We start from the raw sequence: 17500 nt of genomic DNA, 5'->3' as shown, positions 1-17500 counted from the left end.
CTCGCTGCCACTGCTACATCCACTGCACAAAAGGACACCATTGAGAGAAGCGATCCCTCTTCCACTGAACTTTGTACAGGTGTTTTATTTCGGATGGCTATTGTATCTTTCTGGTTGTTTGATGATGTCTCTGTGGCTTTCTGTATCTCGAGTTCCAGTTGTTTCTTTGGTCCATCTTGAGGAACAGGCGGTCTTGATGACATTGGGTGCATTTGTTTTTTATCAGAAACTTTTCCTTTGCTAGGATCAAGTTCTGAACTGTTCTTTCCTGTAGCACCCTTCTTCTCAGCTTTGGCTTTTTTGTGCTGAGAATTCTTTTTCTGATTTTTCGCTTTTCGCTTGAGCCTCTTGTTTCTTAACCGTTTTCTCTTCCTGCTCACAGTGGTATCATGATAAAATGTTATTCCTCCCACAGAAGATTCCGTGTCAGAATCCAAATTCATGTCTTCTGGCTCGTAATCACTCTTAACTTCATCTTCCTCCTCGTCGGTGTCATCACTCGCATTGCCAAGAACGAATGAATAGTCTTCTTCTTCATTTTCATCAGTATCTGAGTCATCCATAACAAGCTCGGCATAATCCTCATCATCTTCACTCACTGAATTTTGTCTAGTGTCAGCATCTTCGCCAGGCTCACCAACAAGTTCATGGTCATCGTCATCACCACTATCCTCACCACCACTCTCATCGTCATCATCATCATCATCATCATCACTTTCAACACAACCATTCCTCACATCACAGCAACCATCAGCAACTTTCCCCTCACTGTTATCATTAATGCATGTAACAACAGCAATAACAGAATTAGTATTCCTTTCATTGTCAATAGCTATAGCAGTGTTGCCTTTATTGTCTTCCTTGTTTTTATCTGTAATATCACCATCGTATTCCCCCAAGTTATCATAATTTTCATGGGCCATTGTTTTTGCAATGGTTTCTATGATGCCAGTGGGTAAAGGGTTGTCAACCTCTGCTTGTTTTTTATCAGACCCAATACATTCCTTTGCAAAGTTGTTTTCCACTTTCTCAATGTCGTGTAGCTCTTGCTTTGAAGTCACAATGGATAAAACATGTGGCAGCTTTTCCACTTTGTCAATGTTAGAATGTTTGGTCAATCGTGTTGCGATTTCCTGTGAGACATTGTTATTATCATTCTCAGTACATTCTTTGTTCATATTTTTCTCTTTCAAGACTTCAACACCTGATTTTTCTATTGGGCTCTTATTGGTATCCATGGCTACTTTAGCAACGGTAAAACTTACACCATTCTTGTCAGTGCCAGTCTTAACAATGTCTTTCCTTCCTTCTTTGATAGGGAAATGTTTTAGTAAGCTTTCATCTCCACAGAAAGTCTTATCAGTGTGCACAGCTGACTCTGCTTCTATATTTTGCTTAAAAGCATCATCTTTTCTCTGATGTAAAATTGCTGGGAAAACCTTGCAATGGGCAGCACTTTTTTTGTCCTTCAGTGAATTTTCAGATTTTAATTGATTGCTCTCTCTTTCCTGTGAGGAATTGTTATTATCATTCTCAGTACATTCTTTGTTAACATTTTTCTCTTTCAAGACTTCAACACCTGATTTTTCTATGGGGCTGTCATTAGTATCCATGGCCACTTTAGCAACGGTAAAACTTACATCATTCTTGTCAATGCCAGCGTTAACAATGTCTTTCCTTCTTTCTTTGATAGGAAAATGTTTTAGTAAGCTTTCATCTCCACAGAAAGTCTTATCAGTGTGCACTTCTGACTCTGCTTCTATATTTTGCTTAAAAGCATCATCTTTTCTCTGATGTAAAATTGCTGGGAAAACCTTGCAATGAACAGCACTTTTTTTGTCCTTCAGTGAAATTTCAGATTTTAATTGATTGCTATCTCTTTCCTGTGAGGAATTGCTATTATCATTCTCAGTACATTCTTTGTTAACCTCTTTCTCTTTCAAGACTTCAACACCTGATTTTTCTATTGGGCTGTCATTAGTATCCATGGCCACTTTAGCAACGGTAAAACTTACATCATTCTTGTCAGTGCCAGCGTTAACAATGTCTTTCCTTCTTTCTTTGATAGGGAAATGTTTTAGTAAGCTTTCATCTCCACAGAAAGTCTTATCAGTGTGCACTTCTGACTCTGCTTCTATATTTTGCTTAAAAGCATCATCTTTTCTTTGAGGTAAAATTGCTGGGAAAACCTTGCAATGAACAGCACTTTGTTTGTCCTTCAGTGAATTTTCAGATTTTAATTGATTGCTATCTCTTTCCTGTGAGGAATTGTTATTATCATTCTCAGTACATTCTTTGTTAACCTTTTTCTCTTTCAAGACTTCAAAACCTGATTTTTCTATGGGGCTGTCATTAGTATCCATGGCCACTTTAGCAGCGGTAAAGCTTACATCATTCTTGTCAGCGCGAGTGTTAACATTGTCCTTCCTTCTTTCTTTGGTGACAAAATCTTTTAGTAAGCTTTCATCTCCACAGAAAGTCTTATCAGTGTGCACTTCTGACTCTGCTTCTATATTTTGCTTAAAAGCATCATCTTTTCTCTGAGGTAAAGTTGCTGGGAAAACCTTGCAATGAACAGCACTTTGTTTATCCTTCGGTGAATTGTCAGATTTTAATTGATTGCTCTCTATTGCAGAAATCTTTGGTTTTGTGTGTATATTAGCATTTTCTTGATAAGAAGCCCTTGAATGATTGTTATTTGTCACTTTAATGTGGGTTTCATTCACAGTTTCCTCAAGAATGCTTTTCTTAAACAACTCAAGCCCTTTCTCCATGCATCCACCACATTCTGGTGTAATATCAGATGTGGTTGCTGTGCTAGTTCCCTCTGGGGAAACTTGACTACCATTTACAGATCTACTTTTAGGCTGTGGAGCTGGAATGGTTACCAATGATCCTCCCTTCATAACTTTCTTGACTCGCTGTTTTGGTCTTAGAGAAGGAGGAGCTGTAATTTTATTGGAAATTATCTGACATCTAGAAACTGCAGTAGATAGTTTATCAGCAACATGAGTAGCTAGAGATGCTGTTTCGTTGAGTTGAACTGCCTTTTTCTCAAAGGTCTTAGTTTCGTCGGTATTGTCCATGCAACGAAAGGATCGATCTTGGTGAGTTGAATATACAGAAGAGGAATTCTCCTCCTCATTAATGCAATTCCCTCTTTCTTGTGCAGATTTCAAATTTTTAACAAGACCTTTGTTTTCCACGTCGCTTGCTGCTTTCTTTGCCTTATTCACTTGCATCAAAAACTCAGGAATCATTAAATAATCTGTTCGCAAAAATTCGTCCAGAGTAGGTCGCGCTGTGGAGTACAGGGATGATTTCCTGTACTCGCTCCCAGGTGCTTCTTTCCCTGAAGTTGATGGTACCGTTTCCTGAGGAGGTACAGGCTGTGGTTTTGGCCATGGCTCTTCACTTAATGGAAGTGGAGCTGGAGCTTTGGAAAAAAGATCGTTCAAAGGCATTTCATCGGCGATGTGACACTGAACGTTCCAGTTCGTGCTACACCGCCATATTGATTTACCACTGACCATCAATGACCGAGTACTCGAACATGTGCTTGGTTGTTATTTGATGAGAATTGAATGAAAGACGCTTTAAAAGGGATAAGACACAACAAAAAATGAGCGGAGGGGTGTATGGAGGAGGTAAGTTTCTTTATTTTCCTGAAGTTTTTAACGTGAAATGTGTGGCTGATTCTGAAAGGAGGCTTTTGTTTTCAGACGAAGTGGGCGCAATTGTGTTTGACATTGGCGCGCAATCAGTTCGAGCTGGGTATGCCGGTGAGGACTGTCCAAAGGTATTTACAGTTTTTAACGATTCTACTTCAGATGTTGAGACATTCGCCAGTCAAAGGATTAACCTTGTCGAAATTGAGCGGGAAATGGAAACAAGAATACTGTAGTTTAAATATTAAGCTTTATAACTATTGTGAGTTCTTCTTCTTTCTTCAATACTTCTTCAGGATGAATGACAATCAATAAGGAAGATATCTGTCGACAACTATTTTTTTGTGTTACTAATTGTGTCGATCACCAGCAGCCAATAGCCTTCTGGGTGGCACATCGTTAATAATACATACATGATTTCGATGTCAATGATATCTTCCTTGTCCCTATTCCCTCCCTCTCAAAAAGTGCAGCCCCCCCCTCCCCCCCCCCCCATCCCGTCTCCACTGATTTTGACAATCCTTAATTGCCCCTTGCCCCTCTGTGAAATAAGGTCAAGACATAAATTTATGTTAGATCTGGGCTGCTTACCATGGGGCACTGAAAAACGCAGACTGTCTGTAAAATAAAAATTCGGTTAGCCTGAATTAGGCCTAAATAACATTCTGTTATCCTAATTAGGCCTAAATAACATTCAGGTTAGCCTGTTTACGGTTAGCTCTCAATAATAGTGAGGGTAACGCCATATTTTACCCCTGGTCTGCACGCTCTGCACAGTCTGCAGTCTGCGTTTTGTCGTGACCGGCTTACCATTTTGCCAAATAATCTGGATGGAAAGGTAAGTGATTTTCCGAATTTTGACCAACCGGATGAGAATGGCTCTTACGGTTCACTACACGGCATTCCATCCCACACATTTACTCAATCTTGAGAGAAAGGGCCTGGAAACAGAACGATTCTCGCAAATTGTAAGGGCATTTCCGGAATTCCATTCCCAACAGAAAAAGAGGACTGCCTGTGGAGGTTGTCCACAATTTCTGAAAAGATTTTCCAGAAAATTGCCTTTCCATTTGACCTCAAACCATAATTTATGGATTTTTTGGCTAAATGGTAAGCACCTGTGAACTCTATTTAACCCGTCGATACCTGAACTGCCCAGGTTTCCTGTGCTATGGAGGGTTAGCAGAATTGGTCCCTAAACCTCCCCACTTGTGATGATTGTTTGAGCTCTGAGGGAGACCAATATGATTCACAGATTTACAGTTAAATTGTGAAGAATTAATGAATGCTTGATACTAGCAGAAACACATTTTCTGTGATCTTTGTACACAAAAGTTATAGGCTACCTCAAAGTGGATTTTCACACCTTTGTAGTCCTTGCTATGGAATGGCCAAATTTTTCATAGTTAAGCTAGTTAATTAAAGTGGCTATAACCGCCATTTTTTTTTTGCTCTCTGATGTATCTTTGCATCACGTAGAGCAAAATGGCACAAGAAAAGTTAATGTTGTGTTTGGTCAAAACCGGAATTTTTTTGGGAATTTTCAAAGTGGCGAAAATTTGAGGTTTGAAAACCCATTACAGAGTAACAAAGAAAGAGTATGGGCTGAGTGTACAGTAATTTGTGTCATGAAACCTGTACTTCAATTGTTGTGATTGTGACTTTGGTCAAAGCAAACTACAGAGGTGAAAAAATGCCTGAGAAAATTAATGTGTTGCGTTTGGCAGCGCTTTTGGAGTGTTTCTTTAGTTCTTCCTCTTTCCTTCATGTTCATGTAATGCTAGCCATTCTGTGTCTGCTAGCGGCTCATCAGCATAGACCTGTCTCTTGCGTTTCTTCCTCGTCTGTACCAGGCTTGATCGCTCGGAATCTTCTATTTTGGAGAGCTCAGAATCTGAACTGGAAACCAGACTGGAGTCGTTCCAGGTCATTTAATAAAATGTCACTGCTCTTAACAAATGTCAGCTGAATAACATCTGTTTTTAAATACTGCATTTTTTGCTTTTGTTGTTGTCTGTCCACTACTTTTGCTTTGTTTGCCCAGAAGCTAATGTACAGGTTTCTCTCACCCAGTCATGGGTCAGAAAAACCATTTTTCAAAAATTCATAGAAAATTCCAGTTTTGACCAAAAATGAAAATTTTTGCACCATTTTTACTCAGCATGACACAACAATTAATCTTGTCAAAAAAGGCTTTGGGGGTTATTGACCTTTTAAGGATGGTTCTTTATGCAAAAATTTATTTGTTACTATCCTTTCAGATCTGTGGGATAATTTTATACTTGCAATGGGTTAATAAGAAACTTCATATTATATTTTTGCAAAGCCTAGAGCAGAGAAAATTAAAACTGTCATTAAGTGAGTGCATTCTTTGCTGCATTCTCTGTTGCAGTATGATGTTCCCACATTTGTGGGAGCAGTGGAAGAAGAAATGAAAGATGAAATTATGCAAACTGATGTTCCTTCTGAAGGTACATGTATTTAACGTACATTGTAACTTTCTTAAGACAGTATGGAAGCAGGTTTGGCACAGTGACGAGAGCACTCGCTTTCCACTTTAATACTGTACATGTATGTGGTCAGGGTTCAAGCCATACAGTGTATGTGGGTTGACTTTTGCAGTTCTCCAATCTGCTGCAAGAGTCTTATTTCCTCGGTGCCGGATTTCTTCTCTTTTGAAAACCAAAAGTTGATTTGAATTTCCTTTGATTTGAGGTCCTTATGCTAGATAATGCACTCTTCCTCATTACTCATTGCTGCCCACACAGGGCAGCCTCCTACATGTATTTCTGACCTGATATCTGTGTTTGCATCTGTTAGAAACTAATGCCTTCAAAAATAAGCAAGTGTGAAGTTTTAAAAACGCATGGGTCAAGATAAAAAACAAGGCTCAAATAAAAAATACAAAAGAATTCCACTTCCAACCATCTCCAACACCATGTGATTTCTTTATGTCTCACACCCACCATCTTTCTCTACATGGGGTAGCACTTCACTTCTAATATGGAACCCCTAGTTAATAAACATGATAGTGATGATGATTGTAATAATAATTATTACAATCATCATCATCATCATCATCATTATTATTATTATTATGATCGTTGTTACAATTTTGATCAGAATACTACTGTGTAACAAGGCATTCTTTTTTGCTAAAAGTAGGAAATTCAGGCCTTGAAATTAACCAAAAAATCCAGTCGCAATTTTGCAACAAGATACGAAAATTTGGTCACAATTTCACAACTTTAAGTCTCGTCGTGCTGCATTGTGTTCTCAGCAGTGTAGCAAAACAAAATATAAGCCCTGACAATACTAGTGTTCAAAGAATCCGCTGAAAATGGCCAATGATATCGAAGGAATGGAGTTGTGCATATAACATCGCAGCGAAATTACACTACAGGTACAATTACGCTATCTTCAGATTGAAAGAAAATTTACGGTGAAAAACAAAATAATTTTGCCATTTCTTTATTTATTTTAGCAAAAGTAGGAGCAAAGTGGCAACTGCTAACCCTTTTGTTTCAAAAGAGCAAATGTCAGTGCTCGACCTTAGCGGTAGTCGACTAGTCCTGGACTAGTGCAAAATGCTTGTGGACTAGTAGAAACTTAGAACCACTAGTCACAGGACCACTAACTACTTTGTAATTAGTTTTTGCAATGTCAAAAAAAAATACATTAGGTGCAAACAAAATACACATCTTGTAAATGTTGTTTCGATGCGTTCCTCACAACATTCGATCGCAAAAACAGATAGTCCAATTTAATTTAGGAAGGACTACCAGAGATTTACTCAGGACTAGTAAATTTTCAGTTCAAGTACTCCCAGGGCAAGCGATCAAAAAAGTTAAGGTCGAGCACTGAATGTGAAAGCAAGTCACAAATTTGCAACTTCTCCAGATATTTTAGTCGCAAAGGGAGAAAAGTTAGTCGCAATTTCAAGCCCTCAAGTTGTTGCCATTCCAGTTTTAAATGAAATAAACGTTTGAAAGATAGTCGAACAACGCAAGCGATATTGCAAAGGAAGCCCAGAAAATCCAGTCTTAATTGGGATTGGAACCCACAAGCATGGCTGCACTTTCATTTCATTCTGTTCCACAGTTGAAATAATATTTTACCTCCTTGTAAAAGACAGGTTTTAAGTTTATAATTATGTTACTGATGGATTGGTTTTCTTTCATTGATAGAAAAACCAAAACTTCCTTTAAAAAAATACTTCATTGACACAAATAATATTCACCTTCCTAAAGAAAACATGGAAATATTAAATCCTGTTAAGGATGGAATGAGTAAGTATTGGACACCTCTTTTGTATTTTTTCCTGAACATTGTGGTTATTTAGTTTTCATAAGGAAGATAGTCAAATTGACTGGTGCCTATAGTATGAGCAAATCATTAAGAGTAACAGTAGTGATCAGTGGGGAACCCTAGGAGACTACAAGCATGTGCGATCAGAGACCACTGCATAATTATGCACTCAGAAAGTTAAAAGGGTGTGGCATCCCAGAGAAAGACATTCTTGAAGTATACAGGTACAGTTTACATGTACATTGTACATTTCCCTTCAGTTGGCAATCCGTTGTAGGATGCTTGTAAAAATGTCAATTTTGTGTAAAAGGTGTGTAAAATGGGTTTGACAGACCAACGTGACTCCCGCTGTGTATCCATGGTGTTCTAGCATTCTTCACAGAAACTGTTTTGCTTTGTCAAGCATATCTTTAAGTGATTATCCTTTTCTATATAAGAGATCAAGGGAGATCCTTGAATATCTCTCTGTCATAGACTGGTTTTCAATTAAATGCCATTTGTCCAATGGTATGTACTTTAAGCCTTTCAAAGCTGGTTGAAACTGTGTGACAAAAGGTAGAATTATCTTGTGTGCTCGCTGGTTTGATATCAAAGCACCGTAGCGTACATGTATTTGGCCATGCGAAAACTGAGTTCCATTGTAACATGCATGCAAACATTCTTTTTGCGCGGAGGAAAATGGCGGCCACGAACATGTTCCTCCTTCCATCAGTTTTGGGGTTTGTACCAATACATCTTTAACAGAAAAATAAATGACAGCAAAGAGAATCATGTAACATTGTTTATTTTTTATTGTGTTTGCGGTGACTATGCCATATTACTGATCACTTTCTTCGTTGCAAATCAAATCGTTCTGCAAAATATTAGTCAAACAAAAATTCTAATTGCCCAATCAGGCAAGTCTTAAAGTTGTTTTACTTGCCTACGGATATATTTCCCTTGCCCTGGGCAATTGGGCAAGTGTCAGTGTCGAATAAGGGCAATTTGGAAAACTTTGAAAATACAAGTGAAATTAATTCTTAATTGCGTGAGAGCACGTTGCGATTACATGTTTATCACATACATGTAAAGGGTATACTTATTGAAGGAGGCCCGTTCAATGCCACGGCAAATGACGATCAACTTAACATGCTTTCATTCAGTTAAAGTTCAATTCAATAAATTGATGCTGTGAACAGAAATAGCACTTAATTTAATTAAACTGTATATTACATCTGGGCAAAAAGCAGTTTACAATTGTAAATCAGAGTCAGAATCTGGAAGAAGATTCTCTTGTAACTTCGCTTCCTCTGGATAAGCAACTGTTGACCAATCAGGATCAATTAATCATGCCCTCATTATTATGAAAAAATGCCCTCTGTCTCAGCCAATCAGCATTCAGTGCCCCATAATTATGTGATAAGTGACTTTAGCGGCCATTGTATGTTACTTTAATTGACCCATGATAAACCTGATAAGATTGATTGTTATTTGTCATGCCTCCTCTTTTTAGCAGTATTTTATCAATTATTGTTCCTTTGTTACACAGTTGAGGACTGGGACACATTTGAGAAGGTTTTGGACTACATCTATGCTAAGGACATCAAATCTTTGTCTTCCCTTCATCCTGTTCTAATGTCAGAGGCTTCTGTGAGTGTAGTTTAATAGCCACCACCAGCATACACATGTACATGTACATGTACAGTCATAAAATAATAATTATTAGTTTTTACTTAAAAACAGGGTATACGTGTAGCGTTGACGACCTGTGCGTATATTGGCTACTCAAACCCGAATATCCTTTGCTATTCACCTCTGAGCAATTCATGTGGGATTTGCGCCTGAAAATATTGCAATCATTGCAGGAATAAATGAGCAAAAGTTATCTTTTTGTGCTACAGCTGTACATTTGTGTATTGTCTCACTGTCTAAAACAACTATTCACCTCAGTGTAGGTGGCTAGTGGTGGATATTTACTGACCCACGATCCACTAGCCACCTCCACCTTGGTAAATAGTTGTTACCTGTATCTTGGACTTGTTATTTTAATGTGAGAATCAACATTTTGACAATATTATTTGTAGCATTAAAATTTTATCCCCTTCAATTCTCTGATTACTCACTGGTCTCAAGAGCATTTGAACTTGCACAGTAATAATTAAATTGCAAGGTTTGGGCTTGTTCCCTTTTAGTTGTACTTCAGTTCTCTCTAACTTTTCCTGAGTCATCATGCAAGAAATACATTATCTTGAAGTTCATATCATGAAATTTGGGCATACATTGTACAATTCATGTTAGCCCAAATCAGTACATGTGGCAATAAACAACAGGCATCCAAACAATAGCAAACACTACTTCTTGGTACATGGATGTGGACTAGCATAAGCAATTATTATTAGCTAAAATTTGTTTCTCTGTGGCCCATCTTACAGTGCCTGTTCATGAACACCGTAGAGTTGAAACTACAGCACATAGTTCATGATGTTGTGAGCAGGGGCCCATTTCTCGAAAGGCCTGAAAGACCATTTGTGAACCTGCCAACTGCTTATTCAGGAAAGCCAATCTTTTAACATGTTTTCAAGTTAACAAAAAGCAAACTTCAGGACTGTGAAGTTTTGACGACTAGAAATCCTCTCTGTCCGTGAGATACAGAGGGAATTGTGACACCTGAAAATGGCCCGTAAAGTTTCGGGACTTTTGATAAACGGGCCTCAGGTCTGATGTACATGTACAGCTGTATGGTGCCATTATGGGCACTAGCTGTTTTAGTACATGTAACTGTGTGCAGGTGTGACATGAAATTTTTACATCAGAATAATTTTGCAAAAAGAGGCTAGGGTAGCCAACACTTTGCTCGAAGGTTTTTTTAGCTGACTGACTTTAAAGGTCACATTATTTCAGTGTTTTTAATTTTTACATGTATAATATCTTGGACAATATCCAGTTCAATTTGGTAATCTGAAGTCGAAAGTCCGAAGTCCACATTCCATGATCCAACCATTATGGTTAAGTGCGATCATAGGAATAAGAATAGTTGTTCACATTTAAAACTGTTGTTAGTGGCATTAATTCAAATAAAACAAGTAAATAGATGCTATACAAGTTTCTGCGATGGTATTTAAAAAACTTTAATACTAACTACATGTACTTACTAACCGAGAGTGAGGTTGTTACAGCAAAATCTCAAACTGAGGCCAAGCGAGGTCAATACAGCTACGCCGAGGTTTGAGATTTTGCTGTAACGACCGAACGGTCAAGGTTATTAAGTTGTTTATTATGTGGTTAGCAGAACGGTTCTAAAGTAGAAAAAAACTAATTTGCATAATCCATAATCGGCCCGTGGGCTTTAAGGGAAAATAAAGCCCTAGCGCTTAGCTGCTTTTAGCCAATCACAGCGCGCGTTAGCTCGGCCAGAAACACTAGCCATTTATTTCTTAACAATACAGGGAGATAAAAATTATGTAATTAGTCCAATGGGATGTGTTACGAGTCATACAATAACTGAATTATGGCATTGTATGCAACGAAAACATAAATCTTGTTTCCGGTCATGCTTACAATTCTTTAATACATGTAAGTATTATTTTGCTCTACTGTTTGTCACGTAGCCTTCCGTGACCTCTGAATAAGGAGATTCCGGGTGCTTTCCATTATGCCTGACCAAAAGGTCGGAGACCAGTGGAACTAACCAAGGAAAAATGGAAGGGCAATTTTCATCAAAAGTCAATTTCCAACCGGACCGAAGCGTTCCCTTTACGTTTCGAACGAGATTTCGGTTACTTCACAGTGAAGTGCGACTGGAAACGAGAATTTTTGTAAGTGGAACGGCACGTTTCGGTCGGACCAGACCGACCGGTCAAAGAGGACCACCTCCAGCGGTGGTCCCAAATATTCCGGTCGGATCGAACCGAAACAGAACTTCCATTTGACTTCAGCCCGAAATTTCCCCAAATTTTGGCGTAATGGAAAGCACTTACGAAGTGCGAATCCTACAGTACTTGGAGTGGCCTTCTCTGAGAAGTCTCTATACCAGCCATAAAAATCGTGCACATGGGCAGAAAAATGGTGACCCCCCTCCCCAACCCCCGACAAAAAAAAAAGTGTCAGAGCAAAATCCTATACCTTGTTCTTTGAACAAAGTAATTATCGCATTTTTGCAAATCACATTACTTGTGTTTTCTAATCGGCGCATTCTATTATCACATTATCACATTTAGTGTGCAGAAATTCAGGCAGTACATGTAAATGTCATATTTTCCTTCCAAGTTTATTCCTCAAGTAAATATATTTAGACTTAAGATAACCATAGCAGATAGTCGTATACATTAATTGTTTTAGTTTGCTTCTTCAACAATATGTGTCATCTTTCTTTTCAATACAGTGGAATGTGCGGCCTAAGCGGGAGAAGCTCACAGAATTGATGTTTGAAAAATACAACATTCCAGCATTTTTCCTTTGCAAGAACGCAGTGCTGACGGCATTTGCTAATGGTCGATCAACAGGACTTGTCATTGACTCAGGAGCTACTCAAACCAGTGCTATACCAGTTCATGATGGGTACGTTCTCCAGCAAGCCATCGTCAAATCACCGCTAGCTGGGGATTTCATCACTGCACAGTGTCGACAGATGTTTGAGGAGAAGAACGTTGAAATTGTTCCTCCTTATGTCATTGCAACCAAGGTAATATTGTGTTGGAGTTAAAATTTCAACTGGACCATAAATCAGTGTTTTTTTTTTATTGAGTTTGGGACTGGCTGTTCTCAGTAATAGTAGATCAAAAGTAGTTAAATACACGTAAAGTTGCCGGAAAAGTCTTTTCTTTCGCCACTCAGAAGTCTGAAAACTTGACTCTAAAAGTTATTGAAAGCCTCTGAAGTCTTTTTGAAACTTGTCAAGTTCAAAACCTTGAAATTTCACGAATCAAATTTTGGGGATCGAGTTTCGAGGTACTGTCAACTTACTTTTGACCAGTAGTGTACTGTAATAGTACACACACTATGATAGGTGAATTTGGAATTATATTCTACATGTACAGTATTGCTTGCTTGAGTAAACTTCAAGGTGTGCTTTCTCATGCAACTTGATTACCAAAAGATAATGCATGTAACGTCTCGCTAACCTCGTTTTCCTAGTTGTACTTTACTGCATGACCAATTTGAACAGGAAAAAGCATGATTTGTTCCAGACTTAACCTTAGTATATCCCTTGAACGTGCTTATTAAGAGCTACTTGTACATCTATTATGTGAATTCTCAAAGGTGCATCCTCCCTTTGATCTCTACATTCAAACTGGAAAACACTGTCTTTGTCAGCCCCAGATTTATCTTCTCCACGCACGCTTTGTTTTTTTAAACAGACCACTGTTTGTTTGAACTACATTGTATTTCCTTCTACTATACATGTATGTTACATGTACTGCGATTTTCATAATTCTTTGGAATCTCATCGTCAAGTGCTAAGGGCCAAACTGCGTTTTGGCTTCCATCAATCAAATTTCCGAACCTAGTGTGGAAGATTGACTCATCCTCCGGAAAGTAAATTGGTGTTGTTGTTTTGTTCACCGGTCAATTACCATTATGATATCCATCGGCGTTGAGGGTTCTCTGAGAACCAAAATGCTGATTGGTAAATTGTGTGGCGCATCATTAGCCCTTTTCACGGTTAGTTTTTCTCATTTGCATAACAATACAATCTAGCATGCATGTGAGGCAATTTCGGGCTATTTTGTAGTTTTAACCCGAAATTGCCTCGCATCCACGTTAGATTACATCGTAATGCAAATGAGAAAAACTAACCGTGAAAAGGGCTATTAATTTAGGCATCTGTGATTTCTGGTCAACTCTTGTCAGGGCGTCGCAAGTTTGATAATGCAGTTTGGCGGTTGGCGCTTGAAGATGAAATTATGCAGAATTGTGAAAATCTCAGTACCGGTAACTTATTTTTTTAATCGAAAGAGCTTTAATTAGTTTAGTTTCCTTTTTGTATCGTACAAATTTTCAGGAAGTATCAAAAGAAGGTGGACCAGCTATCTTCACCAAGAAGAACAATATTCCTTCTGTCACTAAATCGTTTCACAGGCACATGGTGAATGTAAGTGGCTCAAGCAAATAATCCTTACTTGGGTTGCCTACACTGTACTGTTTCGCTCCCCCGAAATATTTTTAAAATGTTGATTTCAAATGGGTGGTATCTGGCGCCTTTTAGCGGTAAACGCAGACTCTCTTTTTCATCTTACAGTTAGCAACTGCATCGCTATGTGTAGGTTGGGTGCCTGAATCGTCCTGTAGCTTCCACTGTTGGCAACCAGCTCCAAGATGGAGACTGCACCAATGGCTGGCAAAACCTGACAACCCAGCCATGAGCCCCCTACGCCCCCGAGAAGACAGGCACCTGTCACACTGATAAACAGTGGAAAGTATGAGGGGGGGAGGGAGGAGGGAGAAACCACTAAACGCTCCGCACAAAATCCTTTTTTCCCCGCCACACCGATAAAGACAGTGTAGGCTCTACATCCCAAAGCACGAGGAATCCGACACAAAAATGCGAAAATGCAACAAAAGCACTGACAACAATTGACCACAGTCGGTCCTAGTTGTTAACAAGTTAAATTTCATTTAACGTCTACTGAAGAGCTTTTTTCCTCAAATGCTAGTTATTTTCCACCAGTAGCTTTATTGGGAAAGTCCTTATGAAATCGACAATTTTAATCAAGCTTTTCAAATCCTTAGAAACAAATTGTATCAATACAAAACTGACGGTAGGTTTAGGTCGAAATACCTGACATCTTACGAAAGAATTTAGACATTTTTGGAGAAGCGAATCATCTCCGCGAGCTCGTTTAGACGCATCTTGGTTGTAACTGCAAGAGCTTTGACTGCTGACCGTTCATTTGGCTCATTTCCCATGTCATGTTCAAGGCTTTCCGAGGCCCCAGTAACTCCGCCGTTCAGCACGCATGTCAAACATTTACTGGAATTTTCGGCACAATTTACCAAAAGAATCGTTGACATATACTTTTTGATTGCAATTAAATTTGGTCTAATGGGGTCATCACATTAATTTGTTATCGATGAACTTTAGTAGACGGCAGATATTTCCGCCCCACACACTATTCGAGAAGAGTAGGGGGTGAAGTTCCCGGTGTTGTAGCTGTCCTTTGTGAATGTGTTGTCTCCAGCAGAAGTGGCCGGCTTGGCCGTGATGTCTCAAAAAGGCTTGTGGTGTATGAGGCCACCTAAGCAGAAACATCCACAAGTCAAAAGGGAATTTGCCGAGTGCTGGAAGATGTAGATGTAGATGTACCGGCACATTTTGACTGGGCTGCCGTCATCCACATCATCGTTTTTTGTGATTTTAATTTTCATGTCATGCATTGCTATCAGGAAACCATTCAAGATTTTCAAGTGAGCGTTCTTCAAGTATCCGATGGTCCTTACGATGAGAGGTACACAAGCATTTTTTTCTTTGCTTTTTCTCTTATAAGGCTTTGATACAATTTGCACAATCAAATCTTCAAGTTACTTAATTTTTGGTTCCTTTTTGTTCCTTTGCGACCAGTAATTTTAGGAGGGGAGGGTTTGTACAAATGGGGCCGGGAGGGTGGATTTGCCATTTTTTATTCAAGAAGAAAAGGAGGTGCTACAGTTAAAAGTTTCATAGGCATTTGAATCCAAAGTCCAATTTTGGTCCTTTGCTAACTGACCGGCTTTAAGAGCTGTTAGACTTCCAACCGATGAAAAATACTTATTAAAACTGTTGGCCATGTTCTCATGACTATCATTAAACTGTGGTAAACCAGAAGATTTTTTCGGCAAGCATCGATTAATCACCTTCCATATGGAGTTTGTGTTACCTTTGCCATTTATGATGTGTGATTTCACATAATTCTAATGATTAGTCCTCTAACTCCAAACAGTCGAACAGCACCATTTTAATGTTGTTGTTTTTTTGCTTTTGGCTTTCAGTGCACTAGGAAATATCCCAGGCGTAGCTTATGAATTTCCCAATGGCTACAATGACACATTTGGTGTGGAGAGATTTAGGATTTGTGAAGGGCTCTTTGATCCTTCTAATGTGAAGGTCAGTGAATTGTTGTTAACTTAAGTTTTAGAAGATCAGAAAAGGTAAAACAACAATAATTAATCCACCTTCACCAGTAAGCTTGTGATGAAACACACGAAGAGAAGGAACTGTTTTTGAAATCTTCAAACTGCAACCTTGTATAGCGGCATCGTAGAGGTTAGCGTTGGAATCCCATTGAAGCACATACCAGAATTTTTCAGGCGTCTGTTCTTAAAATTGCTTAAAATTTACCAGAAAAGTGCGAGTATCATGCACTTGTGTCTTTCGTATTTTCAATGTTCATAATAATTGGTTTTTTTTTAAATCAGGGCATTGAAGGAAACACGGCCATCGGCGTGACACAAGTCGTAACCACAAGCGTCGGAATGACTGACATTGATATTAGAGCTGTAAGTAATTACTGGTGATGAATAGAGCGAGTTTCAATCGAGTGTTTTAAAACCAAAACTGAAGTAATAACTTTGGCCAATCAAAATGGACGGAGACAATCCAGTAAACCAAACTCAAAGTAATTACACGTAGCCGACACAAAGCGCAGGAAAATGTGCACGTGCGAGCCACGATTGGTTTTGGTTTCGCTTCTGATTGGTTGAGAAAATGGCGCGAGAACTTTGAACCAGTCACTGAGTGAAGTAATGAAAAACCAAAGCAATTCGCTTATTACTTTCGACACTCAATTGAAAGCCGCTCTATTACGATGTATGCATATTGCTTGTTCAGAACATTCTCTTCGTTTACGTTTTTTTGCCTCTTTAGCGTATGCGTATCATCTTATCGATTAGCCAAGATACGTGTATCATTACGCTGCAAGTGCATTTGTAATTGAGTTTCTGTTGCTTTAAAACTTCTAAATTTTACTACTTAAATACAGAGGGCCATTTTCCTTCCAACTATCCACACCGTTCTCGACAATTTTATTCAAGGAATGTTGATACACATTTTCCATGCAGGATGACGTGGAGTTATCGCAAAATTATTACCGCATGAACAACAGGAGATAATATTCTTAGACAACGTTCTCGAAGCCGCCGTCCTCGTCCTTGCTTGCGTCCTTCCAAGGTGATCTGGTGACGTAATTCGGAGGACTGGAGAGAAAAAGCCGTATCCCACAACCTCGCGCGGCCTTGTATTCGAATTCAACATGGCAGAGCCGAGGTGAGATCTCGTTGGGTCTACTTGAATGTTCATTCAGTAACAGGAAATATGGTAGACACGGAATGATCTGTTGAGTTTTGGCGATGGAAATACTGCAGGGAGTTTGGAAACAATGAGTGACCTAAGGCCGCGCGCGGTTGTGGGATACGGCGTTAAAATATTACTAACCAGTCCTCAAAATTACGTTATCAGATCACCTGGCTATTTCTTTGCAGTTCTCATCCTGATAACTACGTGAAGTTTAAAGGGGCTCTGTGTCACGCTAAATTTGCTGTTTTTAGGTCAAAAATGGGCAAGAATTGAAATT

General features: G+C 38.9%; 2 protein-coding genes across 2 annotated transcripts in view; one reads left to right on the top strand and one right to left on the bottom strand.

Moving 5' to 3' along the window:
• Window positions 1-3512, bottom strand: part of LOC138018831 (uncharacterized protein DDB_G0284459-like) — an 11415-nt gene extending 7903 nt beyond the window's left edge. The window contains exon 1 of the mRNA XM_068865510.1: window positions 1-3512. This exon is cut by the window's left edge and continues 7 nt beyond it. Within this exon, the coding sequence (XP_068721611.1) occupies window positions 1-3464 (3464 nt within the window). The 5' untranslated portion in view covers window positions 3465-3512.
• Window positions 3513-3534: 22 nt separating this feature from the next.
• Window positions 3535-17500, top strand: part of LOC138018830 (actin-like protein 6A) — a 22498-nt gene continuing 8532 nt past the window's right edge. The window contains exons 1-10 of the mRNA XM_068865509.1: window positions 3535-3647; window positions 3723-3799; window positions 6061-6139; window positions 7856-7957; window positions 9505-9605; window positions 12337-12636; window positions 13957-14046; window positions 15339-15400; window positions 15921-16035; window positions 16347-16427. Of these exons, the coding sequence (XP_068721610.1) occupies window positions 3623-3647; window positions 3723-3799; window positions 6061-6139; window positions 7856-7957; window positions 9505-9605; window positions 12337-12636; window positions 13957-14046; window positions 15339-15400; window positions 15921-16035; window positions 16347-16427 (1032 nt within the window). The 5' untranslated portion in view covers window positions 3535-3622. The remainder of the gene's footprint in view (window positions 3648-3722; window positions 3800-6060; window positions 6140-7855; window positions 7958-9504; window positions 9606-12336; window positions 12637-13956; window positions 14047-15338; window positions 15401-15920; window positions 16036-16346; window positions 16428-17500) is intronic.

The sequence above is a fragment of the Montipora capricornis genome, chromosome 10 (assembly GCF_036669925.1).
Source record: "Montipora capricornis isolate CH-2021 chromosome 10, ASM3666992v2, whole genome shotgun sequence".
NCBI classification, from domain to species: domain Eukaryota; kingdom Metazoa; phylum Cnidaria; class Anthozoa; order Scleractinia; family Acroporidae; genus Montipora; species Montipora capricornis.
The sequence above is the reverse complement of the archived record's forward strand: the minus strand, read 5'-3'. Positions and strand labels throughout refer to the sequence as shown.